Below are 26863 nucleotides of genomic sequence, written 5' to 3' on the forward strand. Positions count from 1 at the left end.
TCATGAGATACTCTTCCTCTGGCAAGCAAAACCTTGAGACTTCCTTAGATTTCGTGCACTAGCTGTTTACAAATATACACGGCCACCCCTTGTCTCACCGGAGCCCACTGTTCTATCTTGCCTATACAGCGTAAACCCCGCCAGCTGTATGTTTTTCATGTCGTCATTCAGCCACGACTCGGTGAAACATAAGATATTACAGTTTTTAATGTCCCGTTGGTAGGATATTCATGATCGTAGCTCGTCTATTTTGTTATCCAATGATTGTACATTGGCTAATAGGACTGAGGCAGATTACCCAAGGCACCCCGACCTATGTCCCCAGTATCTCAGTCTCTTTCTCATGTGAATCACGTGGATTTTGGCCTTGTTGGGTGTTTTAAGTAAATCCTTCGCTTCTGACTCGTTAAAGAATAAATCTTCATCCAGTACGAGGTGAGTAATCGCTGTCCTGATATCTAGAATCTCTTTTCGGTCATAATAGACAATGGCAGAAACATTATCTACAAATTAAGTTACAAATAACACGAAAAAACACACACAATAGCACAATTGGTTAGGAGACCGTAAAACGGCAGCCATCCACTCCGGCTCCATTATAATTCTTGTGTCAAAATTGACTACAAAGTATAAATAGGATAATTTTGGTCATAGTCAGTCTCAGTTTTGTAAGTGAGTTGTACTTGAGGTTTGGGTTTTGATTTCGACAATGCTCACTTTCCCACTAACACGGGATACACAGATTCAGTGATTGCACTCTATCCAATTCTATCGCAGAACACACAGACAGTGAGACAGACCTGCCCTGCAATGCAGTGGATTGGACTTTGTTTACATAAGGCAACACATCGCACATTTTTTTACTTGAGAAATACTGCACCAGACACCTTAGCTAGATGTAAAATTGCTTGAATAAAACCTCCTCGACAAAGACATCAAAATGAATTACAGATTTATTGAGTTATCTATTTTGAGGAAGTGTCTCATGGGGGACAAACATCAGTAACTGCCACATCGAACCACACCCCAAATACTATTTTTTGATATTTTACCCCCGTTTTTCTCCCCGATTTTGATCTTGTCTCATTGCTGCAACTCCCCAACAGGCTCGGGAGGCGAAGGATGAGTCATTCGCCCTCTGAAACATGACCTGCCAAACTGCGCTTCTTAACACCCGCCCGCTTAACCTGGAAGCCAGCCGCACCAATGTGTTGGAGGAAACACTGTTCACCTGACAACCCGGGGTCAGCCTGCAGGCGCCATGCCCGCCACAAGGAGGCACTAGAGCGCGATGAGCCAAGTAAAGCCCCCCCCGGCCACACCCTCCCCTAACCCAGACGACGCTTGGCCAATTGTGTGCCGCCTTATGGGATTGAATCCGGGTCTGTAGTGACGCCTATAGCATTGCGATGCAGTGCCTTAGACCGTTACGCCACTCGGTAGGCCCCGAAATCTTGTTTTTCTTAATGAGCACCAGAGAAACACACACGTAATCAGTGCATTCAGTTGTTCTTTCATCTTGAAAACCTATGTGTGGGACACAGAGATGAGGTAGTCATTTGAAAAATCCTATTAAACACTATTATTGCACAGAGTGAGTCCATGCAACTTATTATGTGACTTGTTAAGCACGTTTTTACTCCTGAACTTATTTAGGCTTGCCATAACAAAGGGGTTGAATACTTATTGACTCTAGACATTTCAGCTCTTCATTTTATTAATAATCATAAAAAATAAAAAACATAACGTTGACATTTTACATTTACATTTATTACATTTAAGTCATTTAGCAGACGCTCTTATCCAGAGCGACTTACAAATTGGTGCATTCACCTTATGATATCCAGTGGAACAACCACTTTACAATAGTGCATCTAAATCTTTTAAGGGGGGAGGGGGGGGGTTAGAAGGATTACTTTATCCTATCCTAGGTATTCCTTAAAGAGGTGGGGTTTCAGGTGTCTCCGGAAGGTGGTGATTGACTCCGCTGTCCTGGCGTCGTGAGGGAGCTTGTTCCACCATTGGGGTGCCAGAGCAGCGAACAGTTTTGACTGGGCTGAGCGGGAACTGTGCTTCCTCAGAGGTAGGGGGGCCAGCAGGCCAGAGGTGGATGAACGCAGTGCCCTTGTTTGGGTGTAGGGCCTGATCAGAGCCTGAAGGTATGGAGGTGCCGTTCCCTTCACAGCTCCGTAGGCAATCACCATGGTCTTGTAGCGGATTATGTTATGGTGTATTGTGTAGACCAGTGACAATTTTTTATTAATTCAATTTTAAATTCAAGCTGTAACTCAACAAAATGAGGAAAAAGTCAAGGGGGTGAATACTTTTCTGAAGGCACTGTATCACTCATATGAGAGCTTCTTATGTTTCTCCAAGATAACATTTTCTTAGGTGGGGTTCTTATAGTGGCGGCCGGTGGACTTCTTTTATGACGGGATTTTTGAATATGCTTAATAGTTTTTTATTGTTTTAAACCATTCCTTCTCTTTCTCCCTGGAGGAGTGTCCTCATGGGCACTAATGCCGGAAACTGACACTAGCTCCAGTATTAACGCGCTAAAGGCAGATTCTTCCATCTGGGAGGTAATAGAGCTAAGCATAGCTTAGTGAAAGTAGGGCAAAAATCGCAATTCCATTTCTACTGCACTTGAGTAACACCTCCGTGAAGTTACACAGTAGTCAGTTAGGCAACGCAAACCCAGTAGCCAACCTTTTCAGTAATACAGTAGACCAATACACACGATGCATCAGGGTCTCTATTCTGATGTGGTTACTTAACACCGCATTCGACTTCCTCTCCATTTGCAGCTGATTTATTCTTTTCATATGGTTTTTCTCCCTCTCTCCATCCTCCCACCCCATACCATGTCCTCTTCTCTCCTCTCCTCTATCCTCATTGCCAGTCCCATTCACCCTCGCCGGGCACAGTGGAAATGGCTTTGACCCGTCCTCTCCCCCTTTTTTTCACATTATTCACGGCTCTTGTTTATGCCTCATCTTCATTCTACCCCATTCTGCCCTCGTCCTTTGTGCAGGGGAAACATATTTAATTTAATGTGTGTACTTTTTAAATGGAGCGATGATGAGGTGGATCAAAGTGAGGGTTTAGCATTTGATTTGGACTGATATGGACATGAGGATGAATGTAGGCTAGGGCCATGGATGACCCAGATTGGTTATCTACAGATATTCATACCCCTTGACTTATTCCACATTTTGTTGTGTTACAGCCCTTTTCCATCTGTTTGACAAAAATATATACTACCAGTCAAAAGTTTGGACACACATACTCATTCAAGGGTTTTTCTTTATTTTTACTATTTTCTACATTGTAGAATAATAGCGAAGACATCAAAACTATGAAATAACACATATGGAATCACGTAGTAGCCAAAAAAGTGTTAAACAAATCAAAATATATTTTATATTTGAGATTCTTCAAAGTAGCCAACCTTTGCCTTGATGACAGCTTTGCACACTCTTGGCATTCTCTCAACCAGCTTCATGAAGTAGTCACCTGGAATGCATTTCAATTAACAGGTGCGTCTTGTTAAAAGTTAATTTGTGGAATTCATTTCCCTCTTAAGGTGTTTGAGCCAATCAGTTGGGTTGTAACAAGGTAGGGGTGGTATACAGAAGATAGCCCTATTTTGTAAAAGACAAAGTCCATGGCAAGAACAGTAAGCAAAGAGAAACGACAGTCCATCATTACTTTAAGACATGAAGGTCAGTCAATCTGGAACATTTCAAGAACTTTGAAAGTTTCTTCAAGTGCAGTGGCAACAACCATCAAGCGCTATGATGAAACTGGCTCTCATGAGGACAGGCACAGGAAAGGAAGTCCCAGAGTGACCTCTGTTGCAGAGGGGTTCATTAGAGTTACCGGCATCTCAGATTGCAGTCCAAATAAATGCTTCACAGAGTTCAAGTAACAGACACATCTCAACATCAACTGTTCAGAGGAGACTTCATGAATCAGGCCTTCATGGTCAAATTGCTGCAAAGAAAGCACTACTAAAGGACACCAATAATAAGAAGAGACTTGCTTGGGCCAAGAAACATGAGCAATGAACATTAGACCGGCGGAAATCTGTCCTTTGGTCAGATGATTTGTATTATTTTTTTGGTTCCGACCGCCGTGTATTTGTGAGACGCAGAGTAGGTGAATGGATGATCTCTGCATGTGTGGTTCCCACCGTGAAGCATGGAGGAGGAAGTGTGATGGTGTCGGGGTGCTTTGCTGGTACCACTGTCGGTGACTTATTTAGAATTCAAGGCAGACTGCATTCTGCAGCGATACACCATCCCTTCTGGTTTGCGCTTAGTGGGACTATCATTGAATGAGTAGGTGTGTCCATCCAAACTTGACTGATTCTCTGTGTGTGTGTGTGTGTGTGTGTGTGTGTGTGTGTGTGTGTGTGTGTGTGTGTGTGTGTGTGTGTGTGTGTGTGTGTGTGTGTGTGTGTGTGTGTGTGTGTGTGTGTGTGTGTGTGTGTGTGCGTGCGTGTGTGTGTGTGTGTGCGTGCGTGTGTGTGTGTACACACACACACACACACACAGTGCATTTAGAAATGATACAGACCCCTCGACTTTTCCCACATTTTGTTACAGCCTTATTCTAAAGTGGATTAAATGTATTTATTTCCTCATCAATCTACACACCATAATGACAAAGCAATGACACATGACAAAGTTTTGAGAAATTCTAACAGATTTATTAAAATAAAAAAACAGAAATACCTTATTTACTAGTACTAAGACCCTTTGCTATTAGACTCGAAATTGAGCTCCGGTGCATCCTGTTTCCATTGATCATTCTTGAGATGTTTGTACAACTTGATTGGAGTCCAACTGTGGTAAGTACAATTGATTGGACATGATTTGGAAAGGCACACACCTCCCTATATAAGGTCCCACAGTTGACAGTGCATGTCAGAGCAATAACCAAGCCATAAGGTCTAAGGAATTGTCCGTAAAGATCCGAGACAGGATTGCGTCGGGGCACACATCTGGGGAACGGTACCCCAACATTTCTGCAGCATTGAAGGTCCCCAAGAACACAGTGGCTTCATCATTCTTAAATTGAAGAAGTTTCAAACAAAAAAAAGACTCTTTCTACAGCTGGCCAAATTGAGCAATCGGGGGAGAAGGGCCTTGGTCAGGGAGGTGACCAAGACGCCGATGGTCACTCTAACAGAGCTCTAGAGTTCCTCTGTGGAGATGGAAGAACCTTCTAGAAGGACAGCCATCTCTGCAGCACTCCACCAATCCGTTCTTTATGGTGGGGTGAGCTGATGGAATCCTCTCGTCACTAAAAGGCACATGACAGCCGACGTGGAGTTTGCCAAAAGCCACCTGAAGGACTCTGACCATGAGAAACGATATTCTCTGGTCTGATTTAAACCAAGATTGAACTCTTTGGCCTGACTGCCAAGCGTCACGTCTGGAGGAAACCTGACACCATTCCTATGGTGAAGTATGGTAAAGTCAGCATCATGCTGTGGGATGTTTTTCAGCAGCAGGGACTAGGAGACTCGTCAGGATCGAGGGAAAGATGATCGGAGCAAAGTACATAGAGGCCCTTGATGAAAACCTGCTCCTGAGCACTCACATCAGACTGTGGTGAAGTTTCACCTTCAAACAGGACAAATCAAATCAAATGTATTTATATAGCCCTTCTTACATCAGCTGATATCTCAAAGTGCTGTACAGAAACCCAGCCTAAAACCCCAAACAGCAAGCAATTCAGGTGTAGAAGCACGGTGGCTAGGAAAAACTCCCTAGAAAGGCCAAAACCTAGGAAGAAACCTAGAGAGGAACCAGGCTATGAGGGGTGGCCAGTCCTCTTCTGGCTGTGCCGGGTGGAGATTATAACAGCACATGGCCTAGATGTTCAAATGTTCATAAATGACCAGCATGGTCAAATAATAATAATCATAGTAGTTGTCGATGGTGCAACAAGTCAGTAACACAAGAGTAAGTGTCAGTTGGCTTTTTCATTGCCGATCTTTGAGAGTATCTCTACCGCTCCTGCTGTCTCTAGAGAGTTGAAAACAGCAGGTCTGGGACAGGTAGCACGTCCAGTGAATAGGTCAGGGTTCCAGCAGGTCTGGGACAGCAGGTCTGGGACAGGTAGCACGTCCGGTGAACAGGTCAGGGTTCCATAGCTGCAGGCAGAACAGTTGGAACTGGAGCAGCAGCACGGCCGGGTGAACTGGGGACAGCAAGGAGTCATCAAGCCAGGTAGTCCTGAGGCATGGTCCTAGGGCTCAGGTCCTCCGAGAGAGAGAAAGAGAGAGAATTAGAGAGAACATATTTAAATTCACACAGGACACCGGAAAAGACAAGAGAAATACTCCAGATGTGACAGACTGACCCTAGCCCCACGACACATAAACAAATGCAGCATAAATACTGGAGGCTGAGACAGGAGGGGTCAGGAGACACTGACAATGACCCTAAGCACAGCCAAGACAATGCAGGAGTGGCTTTGGGTCTCAATGTCCTTGAGTGGCCCATCCAGAGACCTGACTCTTTCTAAAAATGTCTAAAAATGTCTTTGTCATTTTGGGGTATTGTTTGTAGACTGATGAGGGAAAAAACCGATTTAATACATTTTAGAATAAGGCTGTAATGTAAGAAAATGTGGAAAAGGTCAAGGGGTCTCAATACTTACTCAATGTACTCTGTGTGTGTGTGTGTGTGTGTGTGTGTGTGTGTGTGTGTGTATATATATAATATTGTGGCAAAGAAGGGGGTCGAGTGATAAATGGCAGATATGTGAGGGCAGAACTAATAAACGGGCTCTGCCCGATCACTAAAATGGCCACCCCGATCAGAACTACAGATCACAAAATGGCCGACTGCCCAGAAGCAAGGGGAACCCTCAGAAGATGGAGCCAACCCACAGATAAAAGGTCAAGAAAAACCAGGAAGAGAGAGAGAGAGGGCGGGAAGGATCTATGAACCATAGAGAAAGAGACAATCTACATTGGTTGGATTTACCGTGTACGAGCTGGACTGTTTTGAACTTACCCGTTGGCGTTTAGACCTGGACCTACCGAGAACCAGATTTGTGTACCGAACCCTGCTATCCTTGACCTTACCTGCGGCCTGGGTGGACCAGGATAGCGAAACAAACACACAGGTACTGTCATGTTCGAAAGAACTTTCATTCTGGGCTGACTTTGGTGACAGTTTCCCACTTAATTTGTGACAAACGCTCCTAACTTTGAAGAGGTTTGCCACACGTGGTGGAGAATGTGGGCACTGGATTAACCATACCGCTGGTTAGGTAGGAAAAATAAAATAAAAAAAGTTAGTTTTTTTTAGGTTTTTTTTTGTGGCTTTGTTTGGTTAGGACAGTTTTTTTCCAGGAAAATGAGTATGGAGGGAGCCATACAGGCCCTGTTACAAGCGGCGGCCGCCCAACAAGAGGCAACTAGAGCTCAACAAATAGCTCATCAGGATGCAATGCGAATGTATCAGGACACGTTACAGGTCCAGCACCGCACCAACCAGCTGCTCAGAGAAGAGCAAGAGAGAAACACCCGGGAGTTAAGAGAAGGCCTAAAGGGGCTAGCGGACCAAATTGGGGCTCAGTTACCAGCTGCAAATACCCAAAGCTGGGCCAATCATTTTCTTCAAAAAATGACAGCGCAGGATGATGTGGAAGCATATCTTACCACCTTCGAAAGGACGGCAGAGAGGGAGAAGTGGCCGAAAGAAGAATGGACAGGGCTTCTGGCACCATACCTGGCAGGGGACGCTCAAAAAGCATATTTCGACCTGGAGTTGAAGGATGCACAGGATTACGATAAACTCAAGGGAGAGATTCTGACTAGACTGGGAGTGACCGATACCGTGAGGGCACACCGCTTACACCAGTGGTCCTACAGACCGGGACAACCCCCCCGAACACAGATGTTCGACTTGATTCACCTGGCACGGAAATGGTTGCGACCGGAGACCCGTTCGTCCGCCGAGGTCGTTGAGACCATCGTACTCAACCAGTTTCAGCGAGGTCTACCCCAAGAAGTGCGACGATGGGTTGGCCAGAACGAGGTACTTTCCGCCGACCATCTCGTGGGCCTGGTTGAACGGTATTGTACGGCAGGAACAGCTGAGCAGGCGCAGGAGGAAAGATTCCCATTCCCCAGGCCTGGGCGAACCAGCGGACAGGGTAAGACTGTCCCAACAGGTGGAGGGGGAGGAGAGCAGCGTGGGGCCATGAGGAAAGAATCAGAATCGGGCCGAGACACTAAGGGAAAAACCGGAAACCGGGACTGGGGGTCGAGGAGGTCTCCCCCCCCGGAACCCTATTATCTGTTACAATTGTAATCGACCGGGACATATTGCAGCCTACTGCCCTATTAAAGAAGAGCCAATGCAATGTAACCTCTGTGAAAAAGAAGATGAGATATGGTATGCATGTCCCGTGGTAACCACTGTACTTGAAAGATCAAGAAACAAACATATGTGCAGGGTGAAGGTTGAAGGGAAGGAGGTTGAAGCACTACTGGATTCCGGCAGTATGCTAACCCTGGTCGTTGCAAACCTAGTGCCGACGCATAAACTAGATACAAGTCAGGATATCAGTGTTACGTGCATTCATGGGGATACCCGTGCCCAGAGTGCCAGGTAACAGCTCCCCGACCAGCGTTTAGAAGCCTGTTAGTGCCACTCCCCATAATCGAAACGCCATTTGAGAGGATAGCGATGGACATAGTGGGCCCACTACCCAAATCTGCCAGAGGGCACCAATACATTCTGGTCATTCTAGATTATGCCACTCGCTACCCAGAAGCCATTCCCCTTCGGACAGTGGCTTCCAAAAATATCGCCAAGGAACTAGTGCTATTGTTCACCAGGGTTGGGGTCCCAAAGGAGATCCTTACTGACCAGGGGACCCCCTTTATGTCCTGCCTTATGGCGGACCTTTGTAAATTGTGGCAGGTGAAACAGTTGAGGACATCGGTTTACCATCCACAGACGGACGGGCTGGTTGAGAGATTCAACCGGATCCTGAAGTCAATGCTCAGGAAGGTAATCGACAAGGATGGGAAAAACTGGGATTGCATGTTGCCATATCTGATGTTTGCCATTAGAGAGGTTCCTCAAGCCTCGCTGGGGTTTTCTCCCTTCGAGCTGGTATATGGGAGGCAACCCTCTTGGAATCTTAGACATCGCCCGGGAAACCTGGGAACACCAATCCACCCCGTATACTAGTGTCATAGAGCACGTCACGGCAATGCAAAACAGGATAGCCACAGTCATGCCCATCGTCAGAGAGCACATGAGACAAGCACAAGAGCACCAGCGGCACACTTATAACCGGCAGGCTACCCTGAGGGAATTTCAACCGGGAGATAAGGTGTTAGTGCTGATCCCCACGGTAGAGTGCAAACTACTAGCCACATTGAAAGGACCATATGAAGTTCTGGAGAGAATAGGATAAATTAATTATCGGATCCAACAGCCAGGTCGACGGCTCCAGGAACAGATCTATCACATAAACCTGTTAAAAGCATGGAGAGAGAGAGAAACACTAATGGTCACGTACCCCACACACACTCAGGAGACAGCTGAAGTAAATATTTCACCTACTTTGTCCCCAGCACAAGTACAGGAAGTAAAGACCCTGATCCAGAAAAACAGAGATGTGTTTTCAGAAGTACCCGGCCGAACTGAGGTTACAGCTCATGATATCGTTTCCCTACCAGGGAGAAAAGTGAGCATGAGGCCATATCGGGTACCCGAGGCTCGACAGGCAGCGATTAGAGCAGAGACGGAGAAAATGTTGACAGCTGGAGTGATCGAAGAGTCACATAGTGAGTGGTCTAGCCCAATTGTGATGGTCTCCAAGCCCGATGGGTCTTTGCGGTTCTGTAACGACTTTCGGAAGGTAAATGAAATCTCCAAGTTTGATGCCTACCCCATGCCCAGAGTAGACGAACTACTGGAGAAAATTGGTAAAGCTCGGTACATTACGACCCTGGACCTGACAAAAGGGTACTGGCAAATTCCTCTGACCCCCAGGGCCAAAGAAAAGACAGCCTTTGCAACCCCTGACGGTTTGTTTCAATACACCGTCATGCCATTCGGCCTACACGGGGCCCCAGCCACCTTTCAACGGCTCATGGACAAGGTCCTAAAACCGCACCAAACATATGCCGCAGCTTATTTAGATGATGTGGGGATCTACAGCCCAGATTGGGAATCCCACTTACCCCGGGTACAGGCGGTGTTAGACGCCCTTAGAAAGGCAGGGCTCACGGCGAACCCTGCCAAGTGTTATGTGGGGTTAGAGGAAACGGAGTATCTGGGATACACAGTGGGAAGAGGATTAATCAAACCCCAACGTAAGAAGGTGGAGGCAATTAGAGAATGGCCGAAACCAGTAAATAAGAAGCAGGTTCGAGCCTTCCTAGGGCTGACCGGGTACTACCGGAAGTTCATCCCAAGTTATGCCACAGTGGCCACCCCACTCACCGACATGACTAGAGCCAGAGGGCCAAACATGGTCAAGTGGGATGAAAGGGCCACCAAAGCATTTAGGACATTACAGCAGGCCCTCTGCTGTAATCCAGTGCTGGTGGTACCAGACTTTGAGAGAGAGTTTGTGGTTCAGACGGATGCTTCAGAGGTCGGCTTGGGAGCAGTGCTGTCCCAAGAGGTAGAAGGGGTGGAACACCCCATCCTGTTTTTAAGCAGGAAGCTGGAACCACGGGAAACCAACTACTCAGTTGTTGAGAAAGAGGCGCTGGCAGTAAAGTGGGCTCTGGAAAGCCTGAAATACTACCTGCTGGGGCGCCACTTCACCCTCATCAGTGACCATGCACCACTCACCTGGATGCATAGGGCTAAAGAGAAGAACGCTCGGGTGATGCGGTGGTTTTTGAGTCTCCAACCATTTCACTTTGACTTGAAACACAGAGCAGGAAAGGAAATGGGAAATGTGGATGGGTTATCCCGCATGCACGCATATTTTGCTGCGGTAGCCCGACCTAGGGGGTCGGATCTAGGGGGGAGATGTGTGGCAAAGAAGGGGGTCGAGTGATAAATGGCAGATATGTGAGGGCAGAACTAATAAACGGGCTCTGCCCGATCACTAAAATGGCCACCCCGATCAGAACTACAGATCACAAAATGGCCGACTGCCAAAACTACAATTCCCAGAAGCAAGGGGAACCCTCAGAAGGTGGAGCCGACCCACAGATAAAAGGTCAAGAAAAACCAGGAAGAGAGAGAGAGAGAGGGCGGGAAGGATCTATGAACCATAGAGAAAGAGACAATCTACATTGGTTGGATTTACCGTGTATGAGCTGGACTGTTTTGGACTTACCTGTTGGCGTTTAGACCTGGACCTACCGAGAACCAGATTTGTGTACCGAACCCTGCTATCCTTGACCTTACCTGCGGCCTGGGTGGACCAGGACAGCGAAACAAACACACAGGTACTGTCATGTTCGAAAGAACTTTCATTCTGGGCTGACTTTGGTGACAGTTTCCCACTTAATTTGTGACAAACGCTCCTAACTTTGAAGAGGTTTGCCACAAAAAAAAAAAAAAAAAAATATATATATATATATATATATATATATATATATATATATATATATATATATATATATATATATATATATATATATATATATATTTGGTGCTCATGGGTCCTTTTACTTGGAAATGACCATACCCCACACTACCATGAGACATTCATGTCTTAGCCTCTTGAGCTGTCAAAAATCCTATTCCCGACACAAAATGTATTTTTTGTTTTAATGGATACAAAGAGTGTCTGGCATTTAATTCTGACATATGGCTAGTTTCAGCTTGATGCTGTTCTTCCAATGGTGTGTATCCAGTGGATGTAAGCACTGTACTGCAACATTTTAATAGGCTTGGAGTAAGGCTCATGTAACGTCAATAGCTTCAGTTCCATGTGATGTAGACTTAACCGCAATATACTGTTTTACTCCTGGAGAATCCCAAAAACATATATTTCATCTCTGTAAGACTTGACGTCAGACCTCTTAAAAAGTAAAATACAATAACATTTTCAGTAAATATGTATGTTTGTGTCTGATATGGATACAATTCTACCAAATGAGTAAGAATTTCAGATTAGTCCCGTGTACCAGGTAGTGCTGCGGCTGACCCCCTTAAATAGCTGCCGCCGCACTACTTCCAACTCGTGTCCTTTTCGAGGCGCCGTAGATCACCAACAATGAGGATTGGAGTGATCCAATATGTCACATAACCGTGGTTACATACTGTACGCAACCTTTGTTATGTAGCACTATATTGGATCACTCCAATATGGTATCACAATACCAGATTAATCTGTGAACTAGGTAAGGGCCAGACAGAGAGCAAAGTCCCATAGGACTGAGCTCAGGGCAGTCATAGTTGCTATGTCCCTCTGTCCCCACTCAGGGAAGCAGAGGCAACGTCCAGCACAGCTGTTCCGACCTCATTGGTGGTGGCAACAATGACTCGATAGTACCTAAAAAAAAAGTGCTAGACGATGCCCAACTGGCCAAGGCTCAAATGTCATTGAGGGGAACTCCTCGGAGAAGTGCCCACGATGTAGCTACTCTTCTAGTAAAATGTGCCACTACAGCATACGGCAGAGGCCGGCTGGCCAGTCGATATGCTGTAGTATTAGTGTCCACAAAAACCGTAAAACCATTTGCACATTTGGCTTTCAAACCAGGTACAGAATATGCCCCAAAACATTTGATATGACGCATTGGTGGAAGAAACCATAGCGCTCCACAACGTGGTCACCACATTGTCCTGAAGACAGAGACTGGTCCACTAACGCCTATCTGAGGACAAGCACGAAGCTGGAGGTGGTGTGGGTCCGGATGCCACAGTGTCCCCCAGCCTGAAGAGAAGATCGGGCCTCAGGGGCAGCTGCCATGGGGTCCCCGAGAGGAGAAACCACAGAAGGCTGAACCATGGGGATCTCGGCCAGCATGGAGCTATCAAGAGCAGCTGGTGACCAATCAAGATGACCCTGTCTAGCGTAGCTGTGATCAGGGGAAATGGTGGGAAAGCGGCGTTGCCGGCCAATCGTGAGCGAGGACGTCCAGACCCATAGGGTCCGACATCGAGAACCAGCTAGGACAATGAGTGTTCTCTGGAATGCAAGCAGGTCCACCTGTGCTCTCCCGAATCTGTCCCAAAGCTGTAGCACCAACTGAGGGTGTAGACTCTAGTCCATCCCCTGGCGTCTCTTGAGAGTATTTTCTCTGCATTGTTCAGGATCCTGGGGATATGTGCTACTTGCAGCGATGCCAGGCAAGTCTGGGCCCATGGCAAGAGCTCCCGAGCCATTGGATCAGGAAATGCTGTCCTACCAGTAGGGCTGGTATTAGTGCCTGAACTGTTGAAGGCAGGTAGCCTAGCGGTTAAGCGTTGGGACAGTAACCAAAAGGTCACTGGTTTGAATCCCCGAGCCGACAAAAAAAAGACTAAAATGTAAATGTTGATGAACTAGGCGAATCACCCTGAGCTCCAGCACATTGATGTGTTGACCCCTCCATGGGGGGCTCCAGCGGCCGCTGGCAGCCATCCCTCTTACCATGGCACCTCAACCCGTCAGAGAGGCTTCAGTGCACACCAGCTCTCTGCGGTGGACTCTGATCAGGCTCACCCCCTTTAACAAGAAGGAGCGCAGCGCGATAGCCACTTCGATATGGTCCTCAAACATGCACTCATCACCAACAGTTGACGGTGTCTGTGTTGTTGTGGGAGTTGAACCATTGCTGGAGTGGCCTGAAGAAGAATGTCCAGTGGAACCAACAGTGATGCCAGCGTCAGTAGGCTGATTAACTGTTGCCACTCTAACCCTGACATGCCTCGTCCGAGCCGGATAAATGGCTGAGGTAGGATAGGATTTTGTTACTCTTCACCTGAGGGAGACGTGCCCTCATGAGAGTCGAGTATATGGACATCTCGAGGTAGATCACCTTCCGTGGGGGGGGTCAGGTGACTCTTCTCCTCGTTTAGGGTGAGGCTCGTTTAGGGTGAGGCTCAAAGCTTGAATGTGGCTCAAGAGGGTCCTCATGTCCATTGTGGCCTGTTCCCTGGATGGGGCAGACTATCCAATTGTCCAGGTAAGGCAGTTACTCCTCCAGCAGTATGTGCCACTACAGCAAAACGCGAAGGCCTTTCGGGCCAGCCGAAATGCTGCCGTAACCGTGACCACCATGCAATGTGAGAGTCCAGTTGGATAGGCCCTGGCCCAGAACTCTCTCACCATAGTTAAGGAAACTGATAAAGCTTTCATATTGCCTGCATCTGTGAAAGTGTCCATTGCCCTAATCGGGCACAACACATCACCTGCAACAGTGAGATGTGGATAACTGTAATGGCTGGTTAAACGTGTCTGCCAGATAGAACCCTTGCCCAGAATAACGGGTTAGGATGTAGGTTGACACCCCTTCATCTGAACTCATTCGGGAAACATTGTCAACCGCCAGAAGAACCTGAGACATTTGAGGCGCCAGAACTATAGTGGTGGCCAGCATCGGAATTGGAGTTCGTAGCCTTCCATCACTGTATTCAATACCCATGGGGACTCCACTTGCCTCTCTCAGTTTGGCCTTTGAGAAGCTGCCAATGCCAATGGCAAGCACCTCAGGATGACTGCAGAGTGCCACCCTTCTTAGACGCAGTCCCCTGCCTGAGGGCAGGGACACCTCGCATTTCTCAAGGCGAAAAGCCATACTGGAAATGGTAGTTTCGCTCTGTGGGAAGAAGAGATTGGTAGTGAATACCCTGCACTGTAACAAAATAATAATGCAACCCCAGCTACACACTGCGTAAAACCAGCAGTGTAATCTAGATGTTTTGTGAAGGGAAGCTAGTATAGTTAATGTCTGTACTGTAAAGTAATGTAACAGAACTATAGTAAACCCAGCTATATACTGAAACCCTCAGTGTAATATAGTTGAGTTTCCAAGGGAAACTAGCTAGGATAGGTACTGTATGTTCTGTGAAGTAGTGTAACAGAAACTGTTGAGCACCATCCCAGCTACGCACTGTGTGAGAAAAAGCAGTGTAATAGAGCTGTAATGTGAGTTTCCAGGGGAAACTAGGATAGATACGATCTTAACTGTAAGTAAAAATAAGATCTAGTAACCACAGTGACACACTGTACAAGACCCGCAGTGTATTAGCTGAACAGTGAGTTTCCAAGGTAAATTAGGATTGTCACTGGAAACTAGCATAGTTACTGTATGTAGCCTACTGTAAGTAGTGCAACAGAAAACTACAGTAAACCCTGCTACACACTGTGTGAAAAAAACAGTTGTGTAATAAATCTGTCAGTTTCCAATTAAGGGATAGTTACTGTCTGTACTGTAAAGTAGTGCAACAGAACTATAGTAAACACAGATACACACTGAAATCCTCAGTGTAGTAGAGCTGAGATGCTAGTTACTGTCTGTACTGTAAAATAGTGTAACAAAAAACACCAGTGTAATCTCTAACATAAACTCAGCCCAATAGTGGAAAATTAAGCCAACAGAGTTATATTACTGTATCTATAGTATACACTGCACAATACTGTATGATAGTATAGAATCGGTCCTACAGAATCAGCCTTAGTGTATGAGACTAAAGGAGCGGAGACGTGAATGGCTGTACCTTTTCCTTGTGGAAATAATTAATCCAACAGTGTAAAATACTGCTCAATACTGTATAATAGTAAAGATTGATGGTCACCTCTCGTTAAGCTGGCTACTTTGCATAACTCGTTCACCGTCGAACACACAAGAGCCTAGGCAAGATGGCTGCGCCCTGTGAGAGATGAAACGTGGTGCGCCTCGCGACACCTAGTTCACTTTTAGGAGAGTACTGCAGTCTCCTGATCTTGCGGGGTCCCCGAATCTGAAGGCTAAAACCGGGAGGGTTCCGGTGGACAGACAAGTTACACAGACAACTAAAACAAACCCTCAGTGCCACAATACTGGTGGACCAAATCAAGTATCGCCCAGGTTGGTACACTGTCACAAGTAATAAAAACATGGACGAAACCCAAACGAGATGGCACAAGCCTAACCAAGAGGGAGGACAGCAGAACACACTGATGGGGAGGCTAGCTAGCTGCTCCAAGCTATTGAATAGTTGTGGGTATACTTCTGCGCTTATACACTCTAACATAGACCACTTACCAAGCAAATCCTCTCTGGAATAAGCAGAGAAAAGGAAGAGGTGGAAGTAGTGCGGCCGCAGCTATTTAAGGGGGTCAGCTGCAACACTACCCGGTACACGGGACTAATCTGAAATTCTTACTTGGAATGTATCCTGCCGCACGGAAGGATCCCATATTGGAGTGATCCAATATAGTGCTACATAACAAGCTGTTATGTCACTCCCGTCTAACAGTCCACCTGCTTCCCATTATACATCTAGAGAAAGCCACAGGAGACAAACATAACACTCACTCCATATTCAACACTCTGAGCAAAGTACCACCAAATCAATAGGCCTACAACCCACCTTCTACGTACGTACCTCACACATCCATATTTCTGTGTGTGTGCGTGTGCGCGTACACTACGATACGAAAATCCACATTTATAGAGCTCTTAATTTAAATGGCATGTCGCTGGCATTTGAGTATATCAGAAAAGGCAGTCAAAAGTCAATGTGATGATATGCGCTGGTGATAGTTAGCAAGATCCTTACACCTTGACCAAAACGTCTCTGCACGTGCATTCGCATGCGCCATCATGCGCATGTTGATTTTGTCTGTCCCCACCAGACGCATTCATGACACACATGTTAAAATACCAAAACCAACTGTGAACCTACTATATTAATTTGGGGACAGGTCGAAACACACATGAAACATTCATGGACATGTAGCTAGCTTGCTGTTGCTAGATAATTTGCCCTGGGAGATAAACATTGGGTTGTTATTTTACCTGAAATGCATATGGTCCTTTTTATATGGATCTTTGTAGAATTTGGACCCATTTTCAGTCATACAAAGTATTGTGTTCTCTACTCTGAAAACTAATCCACAGATAAAAGGGCCAACTTAGTTTTCTATGATAAATCCCTCCTTGTTCATCTTTCAATCACCCACGTGCGTTAGTATACTCATGAAACTCAATGAGTAGATGGGAGAGGTGGGACTTGCAGCCCGTAAATCGTCTAAATTAGAACCAAGTTAATATTTTAGGGCCTGGCAATGCAGACACCCGTTTGGATGAAATTATTGAATAACGTGAGTACATTTATTTAGCCACGCTCGCGTACCCAACGTGGCCGGTCTAGTCAGCATGTTAGTGTACAGCTAACAAGCGAGCAGCGGGTAGCTACAGTGGGAGAGTCTTTGGCCAGAACTGGCCTGAACATGGAGAGAGAGCGAGAGAGAGGTTGTTGGGTCACATCTACCAGAAAAAGTCTGAAAAGGTATTAGAAATACATCAAAACACAATAATGTTGAAGTAAAGACCCCTGACATTACAGTAGAGTACAGTACAGTAAAGAAAATTATAGGATATTTCAGTATAGTATGGTCCTGTACTATACTGTAAAGTAGAGTAGAATAGAGTGGAGTAGTTTTCAGTACAATACACAGTAGAACACACTAGAGTTGCGTACACTATAATGTACTGTACTGAACTATACTCTACTGTGCTGAACTGTACTGTACTGAACTATACTTGATTGTACTGAACTCTGCTCTACTATGCTGTACTGTACTCTACTAATCTCTACTGTACTGGACTTTGATGTTCAAACTTGTGAAACATAGATGTCTATGATTAGTTAAGATTTGGTCCGGTCCGGAACAACCATATTTGGTATTTTTTGGTGGCGTAGCCCATTAAAATAATAACCAGTGTGTAGAATAATACCCAAATATGCAAAGGAGAATGTTGCATATTAATACCTTTTGTGTACCTATTTAGGATACATCACCATGAAAAGAATGACATTCATATCCATAATTATGCATTTCTGTGTAGTACAGATCGGACCCATGATGAAATCCTTACTGCAATTATGTTACCGGGTGTAAATCCACTTCAGTTACTGGAGTTCAATAACCAAAGAGATTTTTTCAAACTGTTACTGTGGAATTGCCCTATGCAAAATGTGTCAACTTTAAGCACCTCTATCTCTTGAATGTTTTATCATTACAAAAAGTCACCTTGTGACCACTTCCACCATTGACAAACATGTATGAAAGGTTTCATTCAAATCAAAAGGGGTGCAGTCATGGAACGAACCCAGTTTGCCCTAGATATATCCGGTTCAGTCTAGGTGACCTGTCCATATGTATTTCTTTCTACGATTACTTATAATCCCAACACGTAACAAATAATATTGTATTACTGCGTAATGGACACTGAAACGTCTTCATATATCTATGATCTATTTCAGAAACAGGCAAGTATGACTTAACTTCCTCCAGTTCATATAACTATGCCCTTAATGATTTTTTCTCACTGGTATTATATACCCTTGCACACAGGATTGCTTTCTTAAGATCTCACTGGTATTATATACCCATGCACACGGTATTGCTTTCTTAAGATAGCAGTAGGTGGTGGTGTCTAATTCTGTAACCCAAGCTCATGGACTCATTTCTGCACCAACAGCCACAAAGGAGTATTTAAAAAAGGGCAGTATCTCCCTCAGGCTACCATGGATACCTTTTTCCGCCGCCACTTTAAGAGGAAGGAGACGGGCTCGCGGGACGAGGATGAGGCGGAGCTGGACTATTGCTGCAGTAACCGCCGCCCCAGTGTTGCCGTGCCGACCAGTAAGGCTCGTCGGCGCTCTAGAGTGGGCCTCCCCTCGGCCGTTCTGGCCCAACGGCGCCGCTCCAGCGTGCAGCTACAGGGGCTCCCGCTGGCGGGGGGTTGCTGCTCGGGGGGTGGCCGGCTGGCCAAGGTGGCCGGCTACGCTAAATCATCCTACGCCAAGTCATCCTCCAGCAGCCATGTCCGGAGACGCTCAAGTACCACCACGCTCAGCATGAACCCACGCTTCGCTGTGCGCCACCGCAAGCTGCGCACCATCGACACCCACCTGCTGGGGCCCTCGATGCTGCTGGCCAGCCTTATCCAGATGACTGAGGAGGGCGGGGGAGGGGGGAACCTGTTCTTGCCAGCTGGGGAGCAGCAGGTGGAGATGAGGGGCAGTGGAGGTGGCAGCAGGGCCCTGTCCCGCTCCAGCACCTTACACTCAGACGGCGACAGCAACGACGACGACCACAGCCTTTCCGAGGACAGTCAGCCCTTCGACCCAGACGAGGAGCTCCAGCATCAGGCCGAAGTAGTGGAGGATGTGGACGTTTCCGATAGGGAAATAGAGGACACTTCCTGGTGGCTTACCCAACATTCCCCATCGCCGCTGGGGGTGGTGGCCGAGAGAGTCTCCTCATCTCGGCCCCTCATACGCGCCCCCCGCTGCCTGCGGAGAAACTCGTCACGTCTCTCGCCGGGTGAGGCAACGCCATATGGCCGCTACTGCGGGCGCTCCAGACAGATAAGGCAGCGGCGAATCTCCACCATCTCCAAAGCAGGCAGCCCCTGGCCAGGGAGGGGGCTTCCACTGCCCAACCGCCGGAGCTCAACCGTCTACCTCAGCCACCCCGTCTTCTGCAGGAGCCACTCAGCAGGTTCACTCAGCCCTGCCCTGGGGGCCTACTACGACCCCCGGCTGGAGACATGGAGTGGGTTCCTTCTGTATGTAGTCCATTACCTCCATCAGACAGGGTCCCATCTTTGTTAAGAGTTCTTCCATCGTAACTCCTGAGTGAATCTGTGGTAGCAAGCTGTTTTGTGATAGTACTGTCTCACTGTCCTTTTAATTTGAGGAGGAACGTTGTTGAGAAATGTGTGTTGATCGTTGTGAGTGACAATGCTCATAACTCCTGTGGTGATATTTTCTAAGGCAAACATTTGTGACATAGGTTAGGCCTATCCAAAAGCTCCCAGAGACCACCTATTTTTTTAAATGCTAACAAATATTCTCTAGTTCTTATGCTATAATGAATCTACCGCATATCAGATGTACTCCTCATGTGCTGTCCTGTCATTCTCATTCCCCAGTCCATAATGACAACCTCCATAGAGCTACCTCAATAGCGACACCGCTAACAAAGTAGCGCTAGCTGGTTGGAGCTGAGTAAAACACTGCTACAGCATTGATCTCCTAGTTAGCATTGCTAGGCTCTCTACCAGTCTTAAAGGCGGAAGGGCCTGAGACAAAGGTCTCGAACGTGACGAACGGACTGACTGTCACTAGTGTTGGTCGAAAATGTTTGTATGATAGCTGAGGAGGAAGATCCAGTGTGTTTGCTGCTCTTGAAAACCCACACGCACACATGGGCACACACACACACACATAGGTTGGGGTCAGAGTATAATGCCTATAAATGTGTTTCAGTGGTTTGATAAAATGTATATGGTGATGTTGATCAATACTTCGTTGGATATCTGAAGGGTCAATTGATGAAGTCCATTCAATGTACAGGATGGTGAAATAGTTTCACCTCAAGCCAGCTAAATGCATTTCTCTGCTACCTGCAGATTTTTTTAAACGTTTGGTTTAAAAGCACAGCCTTGGGTGTTGTACTGCAGATCCTTTTAAAAGGCCAGATTATTTATTGTTTTGTTTCAGGAAAGCTATCGCTAAGTCAGGCCTCCAACACTTGGCAGCCCAGCCCAGCGCCTCAGCCCCAGGCAAGACTGACCCACTTCGCGAGAACTGCAACACTGTCGACTGGAGTGTGAGTATAGCCTCCGGTGTATAACGGTTTAGAAAGGTCCCATTCAAGGCCACTACAGCAGAGCTTCCAGAAATAGCACAATTGGGCCTTTTCTTGTTACGTTGTCCTCATAGAACCTCAAAAACAAGATTTTGAAGAAAAGAAATGCTATGGTGAAGATTTGCTTAGTTGCGTGTGTTCACACAGGTTTTAGACATATCTAAATGGGGAAACAAAAAGAGGTGAAATGGGGGTCGCTGCCCAACCAAATATACAGTAGCATTTTCATCTGAGATAAAAACTGAAAACTGGTGACATTTGTCCAACCTAAATTACTTCCATATTATATTCTCTGTCCTCCCAGGATAATGCCCAGTTTGGGGACCATATCTGGTTTGAGACCAGTGTCTCAGGAGACGTCTGTTACGTTGGAGAGCAGTACTGCGTCACAAAGACAATGGTGAGCCTTCACTGCAACTGAACTGCACTAGGACAAAATAATGTGTTTGAGCACCCTCTGTTATTCACAGAAAGACTAATCTACATGGTATCATTTATAAAAGTGTATTTTAGATTATTGAGACTGTTACAGTAGTATGTTATTGCAGCATTCTTTTGGGTACATTTTCAATAGAATAGTTGTCTAATGATTTATTAGTGTAGCGTGCAAAAGCAGCCACACTTTTAAATATTGTAGCACTTATTTCTGACTTATAGTTATTATTTTTTTTACAACACTACTCCTCATACACAGTTTAAACTAGAAACACCATTCAAAATGTAAAATGTGCAGACTGGTCTGGAATAGTGTGCTGGTATACAGCTATTTGATACTATTTATAGTTTTTACATTTTATTAAACTTCATCTGCTTTCATGGGATTTCTTCAACGTTCTTAAGCTTCCATTGTGAGATCACGACTTCCAACATTCCATTCACTGTGAACTTTTGACACAAAACAGCTCCTTTGACCACTTTCCCAAAACAAGTTAGACAAAAGGTTAGAGAATATGAAATCTTTCTCTGCTTCTCTGCTATTCAAATCTTAAATCAGTAAAAAAAATGTATTCTACCAATCGAACAGCTGTTTTAGTAACCGCATCAACATTTTCTCAAACTTTTTATAAACAACTTATATTTTTACCACTTTCCCAACAAGTTAGACAAAACGTTAGAGAGTATGACATCTTGGTCTACTTCTGTTATTCAAATCTGAAATCATAACAGAATTCTCTTCTACCAACCAATAGTTTAGAGCAGTGGTTCTCAATGCTGGTCCTGGGGACCCAAAGGGGTGCACAGTTTTGTTTTTGCCCTAGCACTACACACCTGATTCAAATCATCAAAGCCTTTTGATGAGTTGATCATTTGAATCAGCTGTGTAGTGCTAGGACAAAAACAACATTGTGCACCCCTTTGGGTCCCCAGGACCAGGATTGAGAACCAGTGGTTTAGAGTGACAATAGCTAGCTAATGTCAGTTACAGTGGGGGAAAAAGGTATTTGATCCCCTGCTGATTTTGTACGTTTGCCCACTTACAAAGAAATGATCAGTCTCTAATTTTAATGGTAGGTTTATTTGAACAGTGAGAGACAGAATAACAACAAAATCCAGAAAAACGCATGTCAAAAATGTTATAAAATGATTTGCATTTTAATGAGGGAAATAAGTATTGCAAAACATAACTTAGTACTTGGTGGCAAAACCCTTGTTGGCAATCACAGAGGTCAGACGTTTCTTGTAGTTGGCCACCAGGTTTGCACACATCTCAGGAGGGATTTTGTCCCACTCCTCTTTGCAGATCTTCTCCAAGTCATTAAGGTTTCGAGGCTGACATTTGGCAATTCGAACCTTCAGCTCCCTCCACAGATTTTCTATGGGATTAAGGTCTGGAGACTGGCTAGGCCACTCCAGGACCTTAATGTGCTTCTTCTTGAGCCACTCCTTTGTTGCCTTGGCCGTGTGTTTTGGGTCATTGTCATGCTGGAATACCCATCCACGACCCATTTTCAATGCCCTGGCTGAGGGAAGGATGTTCTCACCCAAGATTGGACGGTACATGGCCCCGTCCATCGGCCCTTTGATGCGGTGAAGTTGTCCTGTCCCCTTAGCAGAAAAACACCCCCAAAGCATAATGTTTCCACCTCCATGTTTGACGGTGGAGATGGTGTTCTTGGGGTCATAGGCAGCATTCCTCCTCCTCCAAACACGGCGAGTTGAGTTGATGCCAAAGAGCTCCATTTTGGTCTCATCTGACCACAACACTTTCACCAGTTGTCCTCTGAATCATTCAGATGTTCATTGGCAAACTTCAGACGGCATGTATATGTATTCTTGAGCAGGGGAACCTTGCGGGCGCTGCAGGATTTCAGTCCTTCACGGCGTAGTATGTTACCAATTGTTTTCTTGGTGACTATGGTCCCAGCTGCCTTGAGATCATTGACAAGATCCTCCCGTGTAGTTCTGGGCTGATTCCTCACCGTTCTCATGATCATTGCAACCCCACGAGGTGAGATCTTGCATGGAGCCCCAGGCCGAGGGATATTGACAGTTCTTTTGTGTTTCTTCCATTTGCGAATAATCGCACCAAATGTTGTCACCTTCTCACCAAGCTGCTTGGCGATGGTCTTGTAGCCCATTCCAGCCTTGTGTAGGTCTACAATCTTGTCCCTGACATCCTTGGAGAGCTCTTTGGTCTTGGCCATGGTGGAGAGTTTGGAATTTGATTGATTTCTTCTGTGGACAGGTGTCTTTTATACAGGTAACAAGCTGCGGTTAGGAGCATTCCCTTTAACAGTGTGCTCCTAATCTCAGCTCGTTACCTGTATAAAAGACACCTGGGAGCCAGAAATCTTTCTGATACTTATTTCCCTCATTAAAATGCAAATCAATTTATAACATTTTTGACATACATTTTACTGGATATTTTGGTTGTTATTCTGTCTCTCACTGTTCAAATAAACCTACCATTAAAATTATAGACTGATCCTTTCTTTATCAGTGGGCAAACGTACAAAATCAGCAGGGGATCAAATACTTTTTTCCCCCACTGTAACAGCTCTATTGTCTCGTTATTGAGCAGCACAAATGGAGCCATTTCTATGGATACCAATGCATTTTAATGGCAAATAAGGGCCATAGACTGGTAAAATATGTCTATTACATCTAATTTTTGAACTATAGCCATACAAAAATGTGCATAAATTAACATGGTTTTGAATGAGAACCATAGCAACACAGAGGTAGCTATCCAAAATGGTCCTGCTCCTTGTCCAATTAAACTACACTGAACAAAAATATAAACGCAACATGTAAATGTTTAATGAGCTGAAAAACATACTTTTTCAGAGCTGAAGCAAGTCACACAATTTTTCTTCATGAAAATTTCCATCTGGTTTATTATTAGTATTGGCCAAATAAAGCTCAATATTATCTCTGTGATTCTACCACAGCAAAAGTCAGTGGCGAGGAAGAAATGTGCTGGCTGCAAAATAGCAGTCCACACCATGTGTATCGAGCAGCTAGAAAAGGTGACTATAAACTTGATCAATTATTATATTATACTTATACAACATAACCAGGAATATTTATGTTTTTGACCAATGTTGTTGTATTTTCTCTCCGCAGATCAATTTTAGATGTAAGCCATCGTTTAGGGAACCCGGATCTCGAAATATTCGAGAGGTCAGTATCTTTCTGGTCCCTGCACCACTTATTCTTCGTTTCTCTCCAAGTTATTTATTCGTTGACTGTATTTCTTTCTCACTAACTGATTCAGTCTAATTCAGTCATTTTCAATTTCAGTGCATTATGATTTGTAATATGATTCAACAATGATTCCTAAATTCCAGCCCAACGTTGTCCGTCACCATTGGGTCCACAGGAGGCGCCAGACTGGGAAGTGTCGACAGTGTGGGAAGGTCAGTGAGAACCATTCACCAACCATATATTCACAAACAGTGCCTTCAGAAAGTATGCACACCCCTTGACTTTTCCCACATTTGTTACAGTCTGAATTTAAAATGTATTAAAATTAGATTTTGTCACTGGCCAATACACAGTACCCCATAATTTGTTTTTACAAATTAATTAAAAATGAAAAGCTGAAAAGTCTTAAGTATTCATCTCCTTTGTTATGGCAAACCTAAATAAGTTCAGGAATAAAAATGTGCTTAACAAGTCACATAATACGTTGCATGGGCTCTCTCTGGGTGCAATTAATACTGTTTAACATGATTTTATGACTACCTCATCTCTACCCTACACATACAATTATCTGTAAGGTCCCTCAGTCGAGCAGTTAATTTCAAGCACAGATTCAACTACGAAGACCAGGGAAGTTTTCAAATGCCTCTCAAAGAAGGGCACTTATTGGTAGATGGGTAAAAAAAGCAGACATTGAATATCCCGTTGAGCATGGTGAAGTTATTAATTACACTTTGGATGGTGTATCAATACACCCAGTCACTACAGAGATACAGGCGTCCTTCCTAACTCAGTTGCCGGAGAGGAAGGAAACCGTTCATGGATTTCACCAATGGTGACGTTAAAACAGTTACAGAGTGTAATGGATGTTATAGGCAAAAACTGAAGATGAATCAACAACAATGTAGTTACTCTACAATACTAACCTAAATGACAGGGTGAAAAGAAAGAAGCCTGTACAGAATAAAAATATTCCAAAACATGCTTCCTGTTTGCAATAAGGCACTAAAGTAAAACTGCTAAAAATATTTGCAAAGAAATTAACTTTAATCTTGAATACAAAGAATTATGTTTGGGGCAACTCCAACACAGCACATCAATGAGTACCACTCATATTTTCAAGCATGGTGGTGGCTGCATCATGTTATGGGTATGCTTGTCAATGACAAGGGCTAGAGAGTTTTCTAGGATAAAAAGAAATGGAATATTGTGAAGCATAAGGGCAAAATCCTAGAGGAAAACCTGGATACGTCTGCTTTCCAACAGACACTGGGAGAAAAATGTACCTATTAGCAGGACTATAACCTAAAGCACAAGGCCAAATATACACTGGAGTTGCTTACCATGACAACATAGAATGTTCCAGAGTGGCCTAGTTACAGTTTTGACTTAAATCTGCTTGAAAATGTATGGCAAGACTGGAAAATGTCTGGCTTGCAAATCAAATCAAATCAATTTATATAGCCCTTTTTACATCAGCTGATATCTCAAAGTGCTGTACAGAAACCCAGCATAAAACCCCAAACAGCAAGCAATGCAGGTATAGAAGCACGGTGGCCAGGAAAAACTCCCTAGAAAGGCCAAAACCTAGGAAGAAACCTAGAGAGGCCAAGCTATGAGGGGTGGCCAGTACTCTTCTGGCTGTGCCGGGTGGAGATTATAACAGAACATGGCCAAGATGTTCAAATGTTCATAAATAACCAGCATGGTCAAATAATAATAATCACAGTAGTTGTCGAGGGTGCAACAAGTCAGCACCTCAAGAGTAAATGTCAGTTTGCTTTTCATAGCTGATCATTGCGAGTATCTCTACCGCTCCTGCTGTCTCTAGAGAGTTGAAAACAGCAGGTCTGGGACAGGTAGCACGTCTGGTGAACAGGTCAGGGTTCCATAGCCGCAGGCAGAACAGTTGAAACTGGAGCAGCAGCACGGCCAGGTGGACTGGGGACAGCAAGGAGTCATCATGCCAGGTAGTCCTGAGGCATGGTCCTAGGGCTCAGGTCCTCCGAGAGAGAGAAAGAAAGAGAGAATTAGAGAGAGCATACTTAAATTCACACAGGACACCGGATAAGACAGGAGAAATACTCCAGATATAACACACTGACCCTAGCCCCCCGACACATAAACTACTGCAGCATAAATACTGGAGGCTGAGACAGGAGGGGTCAGGAGACACTGTGGCCCCATCCGATGATACCCCCGGACAGGGCCAAACAGGAAGGCTATAACCCCACCCACTTTGCCAAAGCACAGCTCCCACACCACTAGAGGGATATCTTCAACCACCAACGTACCATCCTGAGACAAGGCCGAGTATAGCCCACAAAGATCTCCGCCACGGCACAACCCAAGGGGGGGGGCGCCAACCCAGACAGGAAGACCACGTCAGTGACTCAACCCACTCAAGTGA

The 26863-nt window shown here is 45.2% G+C and overlaps 2 protein-coding genes across 5 annotated transcripts in view; both read left to right on the forward strand.

The window, feature by feature from the left end:
* Nucleotides 1–26863, forward strand: part of dgkzb (diacylglycerol kinase, zeta b) — a 113767-nt gene that overhangs the window by 56427 nt on the left and 30477 nt on the right. For all 4 annotated transcript variants that reach the window (XM_014123989.3, XM_014123990.3, XM_014123988.3 and 1 more), the window contains exons 2-6: nt 20661–20769; nt 21113–21208; nt 24201–24278; nt 24376–24432; nt 24600–24668. In XM_014123989.3, the coding sequence (XP_013979464.1) occupies nt 20661–20769; nt 21113–21208; nt 24201–24278; nt 24376–24432; nt 24600–24668 (409 nt within the window). The remainder of the gene's footprint in view (nt 1–20660; nt 20770–21112; nt 21209–24200; nt 24279–24375; nt 24433–24599; nt 24669–26863) is intronic.
* Nucleotides 11833–20654, forward strand: LOC145858602 (uncharacterized). Its single transcript, XM_082957147.1, has one exon. It carries the CDS (start codon nt 18678–18680, stop codon nt 19767–19769), a length of 1092 nt encoding a protein of 363 aa, XP_082813273.1. The 5' UTR covers nt 11833–18677; the 3' UTR covers nt 19770–20654.

The sequence above is a fragment of the Salmo salar genome, chromosome 10 (assembly GCF_965601325.2).
Source record: "Salmo salar chromosome 10, fSalSal1, whole genome shotgun sequence".
In the NCBI taxonomy this organism is placed as follows: domain Eukaryota; kingdom Metazoa; phylum Chordata; class Actinopteri; order Salmoniformes; family Salmonidae; genus Salmo; species Salmo salar.